This window comes from Echinops telfairi, unplaced genomic scaffold (assembly GCF_000313985.2).
Source record: "Echinops telfairi isolate 266 unplaced genomic scaffold, ASM31398v2 ScPeMD7_18;HRSCAF=68, whole genome shotgun sequence".
Classification (NCBI taxonomy): Eukaryota; Metazoa; Chordata; class Mammalia; order Afrosoricida; family Tenrecidae; genus Echinops; species Echinops telfairi.
In genome coordinates, this window is record NW_022103915.1 from 53,995,930 (window position 1) to 54,004,172 (window position 8,243).

At 36.9% G+C, this 8,243-nt stretch overlaps 1 protein-coding gene across 3 annotated transcripts in view; it reads right to left on the reverse strand.

Annotated features, from left to right (window-relative positions):
• Nucleotides 1-8,243, reverse strand: part of STYX (serine/threonine/tyrosine interacting protein) — a 48,432-nt gene that overhangs the window by 9,070 nt on the left and 31,119 nt on the right. For all 3 annotated transcript variants that reach the window (XR_006679864.1, XM_045287758.1, XM_045287757.1), the window contains one exon: nt 8,166-8,238. Coding sequence is in view for 2 of the 3 variants with exons in the window: in XM_045287758.1 (XP_045143693.1) it covers nt 8,166-8,238 (73 nt within the window). In the remaining variant the exon portion in view is untranslated. The remainder of the gene's footprint in view (nt 1-8,165; nt 8,239-8,243) is intronic.

The following is an 8,243-nucleotide window of genomic DNA, read 5'->3' on the forward strand; positions in this document are numbered from 1 at the left end:
ATTTCACAACTACTGGTGACTACAAACCAAATCAGGAAATAGATTGCACTTGGGTATTGAACAAAGAATTGCCAATCAGTAGTATTCTCTGCCATTGAGTAGTTCATTGTATGACCTCTAACTTGGTCTGCTACAACAAAGAGAAAAAATATTGTTACCTGTCAATCTGATAAAATGGTTATAAGAATAAAATGCTGTTAAAAAAAAAACAACTTTCTCAACAGTATTTTAAATTCCATCATTAGAAAAATTACACTATCAACAGAATTACCATATGCCTCAGGGGATACTTTATAAGGCTCTCTATCATATCTCTAAAGTGAACCAGAGACATATATAAACCGTAGACTTATGAATGGATTTGAGCTTCCACTTAATTGGGAGCTAGACTGGGGTAAGCCCCAATCTGAGAACAATTAGTTCTTATGACTTGGTCCTACACAATGCTCACTCTCATAAAGAAATCACTGAAGAGAGTGCTAGAGCAAAGTGTGATGAACAAACTAGATGGTGGTACCCAGCTGTCAGAAAGAATACAGTCTTAAAGGTTTGTCTGAAAACAGGCAGCCATCTAAGGCTCAACTACGACCACATGGATGAACACGCTAGCCTGTGTGATCCAAGGACTTTAAATAATAAAATCCAATTCAAAGGAGGTATCAGATATTAAATTGTGAACATCTGGTTTGGAGAAGGTTATGGATGACAATGGAAACCCAAAATCCATTGCAAGGGTCACCCAGAGATTATGCCTCAGTGAATCCTATGACTACAGTGGAGGGATGTTAATAGCTTCGCTATCAGAGAGAGGTTAAATAATTTGATCTTTTAAAGTTGTTTGTTTTTAATACTGCCTCTTATTTTTATAATTGAAGTTTTGTATGTGTTGTCTAGTCGTTGTTTAGGGGGTTTGTTTGCTTCCTGTTTGTGTTTTCTAAGATTTTCTATAATGAAACCCAAGATAGCTAGATCTATAAAGAAAATAACTGGACTGATAACTGCCTATGGGGCATGGCAGAGGAAGATGATGGGAAATGGGGGGCTAACAAGTACAAGAAAATGTTCTGAAATTGTGGTGATGATTGCACAAATCCTAATATTTGAACCATTGATTGTAAGATATTTAATACTAAGATAAGTAAAGCACATGCCAATAAAACTTTAAAAACAACCTATTGCCATATGTCAATTCTGACTCTTATCAGTCACAAAATATTTTAAAAATTAATTTTAATGAATTCATTTTTTTATTTCATAAAAATGTCTTATACTTTGTTAGAAGAAAAAAGACGTTCCTGTCCTTTCCTTTCTGAAAAAACAAGAAATAGAAAATGCCTTATTTGATGAAATTAGGAAATATTCATATAACTCAAATATGACAAAGGGCCCTTGAAAGTGTGGGGATAAGCACTGGGCTGCTTAACTGCAAGGTTCAAACTCACCAGTTTCGCTGTGGGAAAAACAGGTGGCTGTTTGCTGTAAAGACTTACAATCTTGGACATCCTAAAGGGCAGGTCTAATCTGCCCTTTGGGGTCACACACTATGAGTTGGAATCAATTCAATGGCAGTGGGGAAAAATGACAATGAGTGGGAATAAATGACATGATTCCCAATTGGTGAGGGAAGTGATGACAGGAAAGGAAGAGAGTTATGATTGGAGCATTCACCCTTCTTGAGGAAGTTTTTAGGTCCTGACAACTATTAATTTCTTGACCTTATTGATGGTTATATAGATGTTCAATTATTTTACATATTTCCATTTATGTTTCACAATAAAATGATTTGTGTGTCTTAAATAGAATCAAATTAAGGTCTCATCTCTTCTCAGTCGTACTACCGAATAATCCAAATTAATATTCTCTCTGGATTAGATAAAGAAGTCTTATGGCATACTAAAAACTGGCAGCATGATGGGTTCTAGGTTACATGTTTGGCTGCTAACCACAAGGTTAGCAATTCAAAATCATCTGCCACTCATGTAATCCATACGGGCAGTTTTAATGTGTGCTATAGATTCACTATATGTAAGAATCAACTGCATGATCATTATGTGGCATATAGAGTTATGCAACTTGGTCTCCTAACCACAAGGTCAGCAGTTCAAGCAGCTCTATGAGAGAAAGATGAAGCGATCTCCTCCCATAGGATTTAGAGCCTTCTGAACGAACCCTAGGGAGCAGTTCTACTCGGTCCTATATGGTCTCGTGAATCAGAATTAATTCAATGGCAGTTGGTTAAGAATTTCTAAGTGATGGCAGTGTCTTTGTTATTTATAATGGGCTCCTGGATATTTTATGTTAGCGAGACTAGACTAGGATCTAGCTGGCTACCAGAAAGTTGGGGTAAGAAAGTTGGGGCTTTTAAGCTCTCCCTCTGAAGAGGGAGAGAAGCTGGATTATTGAGTTAAATTACATGGCTAATGATCCAATTACTCATGCCTACTCAATGAAGTCTATCAATAAAAACTTTGGGTACAAACTTCGATACTACCCATGACTAACTGACAATATTCTGAACTGCCACCACATGCTAATATGCTACTACAAAACAGGTTCTGACTCCATGAACAGAAGACAATGAAAGCCTCCTGGATTGTACCCTATACACCTCTCCCTTTGGCTCTTCTAACATATCTTTTTGCTGAGATTAACCTGTAATCAATCATAGGTTCAGTGCTTTCACTGAATTTTACAAGTCATTCTGATTATCAAACTCACATTATTATCTCATTATCAAATTCAGATTGTGAAGCCTGAGGGGATATTAAAAACTCACTGCCATTGAGTCCATTCTGACTCATAGTAACCCTACCAGGGCAGAGTAGAATTGTCCCTGTGGGTTTCTGAGACTATAAATCTTTATGTGAATAAAAAGCTTCAACTTTCTCCCACAAAAAGCCTGGTGGTTTTGAACTGCTGGCCCTGCAGTTTCTAAGGGAGTAGTGGGAGCCCCTAAATTTGTAGCCAGAGGGGAGAGTGGCCTAGGGACCAGGAGCTTATGACTGGTACCTGAAATTTTAGGCAGACATGGTATTCTGAGGACTGTGCCCTTAATCTGTGAAGCTTAGCTAACTCTGGAAAGTTGGTGCCAGGTGTGCACATGCACACAAGTCCAATTCTATTTGACTGACATTAAGAAAATAAAATAATAAAATAAAAAAGACAAGTATGACCACAGCCACCACTATTACCTATTGTTCTGATCCAAAGAACATCCAATGAGAAAAGAAAAAAATTAGAAAAATGGTAAAATTATGAAGATAAAAATCTAAACTCAACTGAAAATTCCGTTGGGCTCAATAAATATTTAAGAAGCTTGCCAAGAAAAAAACATTATTTTCTTATCTACATATTAGAAAACACATAGGAAGGAAGGAAAATCTCATTTATAATAGAAAAAAATTATCTAGAAATAAATTTAATGATAAATTCACAGATTCCCTACAGAGAAAACTTTGTAACTCTAAGATATAAAAGATGATATGAATAAATGGAATGAAGAAAGACTCAAAAAGATGTCAACACTTCCTGAACTGTGAATATACAAAAATCTATTAAAAATGACTACAGGGTTTACATAAAAAAATAAACATAATTACTTGATAGGAAAATTCTTGAAAAGAACGTTAATGGGGAAAGGCAATCCTTGAGTCATAATAAAAATTATATAAAATTTAAGTATTCAAAATTATAGATCATAGAATGAGTAAAGTGATCGACAGAACAAAATATAACATCCAGAAATAGGCCCAAGTAGAGACCAAAATGTGGTGCATCCTGTATGTACCAGTGTATAATCTGAGTTTTTCAGCACATTTTTAATGCAGTTTTGTGGTAAAATTAGGTGCCTCAGCTGATACTCAGGTCGGCTTATGCTCGAGTATATATGAAATAAAAATGGCACTTGAACTCAGTGGGATAAAGACAGAATTCTTTATCTTTTTTTTTTAAAGACAGATTTCTTATATACAAAATGGCCACACAAACTGGTGAGAAAAAGACTGCCTGGTAGAAAAATGGCCAAAAAACACCAGCAATCAGTTCACAGAAAAATATGAATAAATAAAGCAAACTATGAATGGCTCAAACATAATTTAAAAAAAGGTTCCAGCTTTACTCAACTAGAAAGAAGAGAATTAAAACTAACAAGTTGCTATTTGGACCACATGGTGATAATGATCAAAAAAGTATGAAAAACCGCTTTTGGCTATTATTGGCTAGGAAACAGGTGTCTAGCGTCGTGGCTGTGGAAATTTACATTGTTGTAATCTTTTTTTTTTTTTTTAAGTGTAATTTGCTAACACCTATTAAATTGTGTAAGTTCTTTTTATTTTTTTGTAAGTTCTTAAAATTCAACAATTCTACTTTGCTGAATTATTTTACAGATGCACACACATCCCTATCAAGACATTATTTGCACTGTTATATTCATGAAAGACTAAGAAACAACCTAACATTAACAAGATATTGGTCATGTAAGATTACAATTCATATATACTAAAATTATTAATGCAGGTACAATGATATTTACCTACAGAATCTGTTTCAAGATATATTAAAATACTTTTCACTTGTATTCTCTTAGGTATTGTTAAATTTTAACTTTTTAAAATGTGTGTTACACACACATAGAAAAGTTTTTATTTACTTTTTAATCATTTTATTAGGGGCTGATACAACTCTTATCACAATCCATACATACATCAATTGTGTAAAGCACATTTGTACAGTCATTGCCCTCATCCTTCTCAAAACATTTGCTCTCCACTTAAGTCCCTGGCATCAGGTCCTCATTTTTTCCCCTCCCTCCCCGTTCACCCCACCCTCATGAGCCCTTGATAATTTATAAATTATTATTTTGTTATATCTTGCCCTGTCCGATGTCTCCCTTCACCCATAGAAAAGTTTTTTAAAATTATTTTTATATAACATTGACAGATAAATTTACAAACTACAGTTAGTTGACCTATAGAGAAAGAATAAAAGTTTGCATAAACAGACTGACGGTAAGATGGTATAATTTTATTTTAAATGAATGAGTAAAATTGTCCTCACTTATTTGAGATTTATTCCTGCTTAACTAAATGGAATTAGCCAGGGCATACCTATGATTTTTTCCGCCCTCTTGAAAAAATTTAATATATACAGGCTTATATTTACACTTTTTTTTTTAGCACTTTTGTCCTGAGCAACAAAATCTGAAACATGGAAAGATAAGACATAGAAAGCAACCTGCTTCCCCCCCACCCCTGAAGAATTTATTTCAAAGGACGGCATTGAAACTGCAGCTCTGGGAGAGGAACATCTGATCGGAGCACACGGGAACAGATGAAGGGAGAGGAGGAGAGAGTGGAGCACAACCTGGCCCACCAGGCCTTGAGGACAATGTTCCCAATTACATCAGCCACCACATGGCCAGCCCAACTATGAGACATGGCACCCCTCACTGATTCATTGCCCTGTGGGGGACAGCACCGAAGACAAAGTGTGGAAACTGTGCCCAATCTGATCCGTCACACCGAGGCAAAGCACTGGGGGTGTGCAGCAGAACAGCAAGGGAATGGAGCGGTGAGATACCCAGGAAATGCTGAAGGTAGACTTTGGGGCCAGGGTATGGTGCCCCAACAGACTGGACTGGAAAACACTTTCAAGGCCAACAAACGATCCTTGAACTAACTACAAGCTTTGCTTTCTTGTTGTGTTTTGCTTTTTGTCATTGGCTTGTTGTTTTGTTGTATATTATTCCTTGGTTCTGCTCTGTCTTGTTTTTGTGCATGCTATTATCTTCACAGGTCTGTCTAAAAAAAGATAGGATGGATGAACAATCTGGAGGAGAAAACAACAGGACCGACAGTTCTGGGGGAACATGGGGGAGGGGGAGGTTGGGGGAAAGCAAGTGGTGTTAAGAAACCCAGGGACAAGGGAACAACAAGTGATCCAAATTGGTGGTGAGGTGGGTATGGGGGGCCTGGTAGGGCATCATCAAGGGTAATGTAACAAAGAGGAATTGCTAAAACCCTGGTAGGGACTGAGCATGATAGTGGGACAGGAGGAAAGTCAAGGGAAATAGAAGAAAGAGCTGGGAGGCAAAGGGCATTTATAGAGGTCTAGATAAAGGCATGTACATATGCAAAAATATTCATACATGAGGATGGGGAAATAGATCTAAGTGCATATATTTATAGGTTTAGTATTAAGGTAGCAGAAGGACATTGGGCCTCCACTCAAGGACTCCCTCAATGCAAGGATACTTTCTTCTATTAAATTGGCATTCTATGAGACTCCCCCCCTTCCTGACACAACCGCTAAAGACAAATGGGTGAATAAGCAAATGTGGCGAAGAAAGCTGATGGTGCTCAGCCATCAAAAGATATAGCACCTGGGGTCTTAAAGGCAAACAAGCGGCCATCTAGCTCAGAAGCAACAAAGCCCACATGGGAAGAAGCACACCAGCCTGTGCGATCACGGGGGTGTCGAAGGGATCAGGTATCAGGCATCAAAGAACAAAAAAATCGTACCATAGTGAAAGAGGGGGGGAATGCGGAGTGGAGACCCAAAGCCCATTTGTAGGCCACTGGAGATCCCCTTGCAGAGGGGTCTCAGGGAGGACACAGCCAGTCAGGGTGCGATGTAGCAATGATGAAAAATACAACTTTCCTCTAGTTCCTAAATGCTCCCCTCTCCCCCCCTCCCAATCATGATCCGAATTCTAACTTGCAGGTCTGGCTAGACCAGAGGATGTACACTGGTACAGATAGGAACTGGAAACACAGGGAATCCAGGGCAGATGATCCCTTCAGGACCAGTAGTGTGAGTGGCGATACTGGGAATGTAGAGGGAGAGTGGGTTGGAAAGGGGGAGCCGATTACAAGGATCTACATGTGATCTCCTCCCTGGGGGAAAGACAACAGAAAAGTGGGTGAAGGGAGACGTCAGACAGGGCAAGATATAACAAAATAATAATTTATAAATTATCAAGGGTTCATGAGGGAGGTGGGAGCAGGGAAGTAGGGGAAAAAATGAGGAGCTGATGCCAGAGGCTTAGGTGGAGAGAAAATGTTTTGAGAAACGATGTACAAATGCGCTTTACACAATTGATGTATGTATGGATTGGGATAACAGTTGTATGAGCCCCTAATAAAATGTTAAAAACAAACAAATAAATAAATGAGTGATGCTCAAGTGTAGCCCAAGAAGCACCCAAAATAAATAAAAATAAAATAAAAAAAGAATATACAAATGTGCTTTACACAATTGATGTATGTATGGATTGTGATAACCTGCAATATGCAGAAGACTTAAGAGTCAAATATCTCTTATGCTCTATGTATCAGTGATTAAAATAGAGAAAATAAAATGTAGACCAACTATTTTTGCCTTAGTTTTTTAAAAAATGCTACCCTTTTCCCTTGGTAATAGCAGTTAAAAACTTAACGTAGATTCAAACTTGAATAGACGGTCAAAGTATTTAGGATATGGCCATTTTAGGTATTTGCAAAGTAAATTCTATACTTTTCATTACATGGAAGCATAATCTTAACTATGCTACTTTTTGACTGCATCTTAAAACTTGGTTTACAGACATTTCATATATACTTACCTGTATAGCCATACATCAAATTGACATGTTAAACAAAGTGTATTTTCTTTTAAAGACCATTTAATTTATTTAAAAACAACACATTGTACACTACTAGAGATGAAACTATGTAACACTATATATATAAAATTTAATATTGGCTAAGATGCATCATAAGGGTCACTTGGGTTAGTCAGTATGACATTATCCACTGCACTATTTGTCTTTACATTTAATGCTTACTTTCTAAGAGCTTTTTGGTTAAACTTATATTAATTACTGAAGTAATTAATGCTTTTGTAATTAATGAAGTAATGCTTTCATGAATGAAACTGACTTCCTGGATTTAATACTCAATTTACATTCATGTCAATTTGATGAGTATCTGTGGAGACAGGTATCCCACACAAAGAATTCTGAGATTTGAAGGCTTAGAAGAAAATGAATTTGGATATATATGTCTTGTTAAATGGATAAAAGCCGGTATAAATGGTAGAAGATAGATGTAAACAATTTCTGTAATTTTCCTGGAGGAAATCGAAATGTGTCCTATATACTAGTGGTAATGAGGAACAGGAGAATTTACCTGAAGTTGATGAACAAATCCAGCATTAGGATTAATGCAAAATCTTCTTTCTTGAACATAAGCAAATGAATCTCTGAA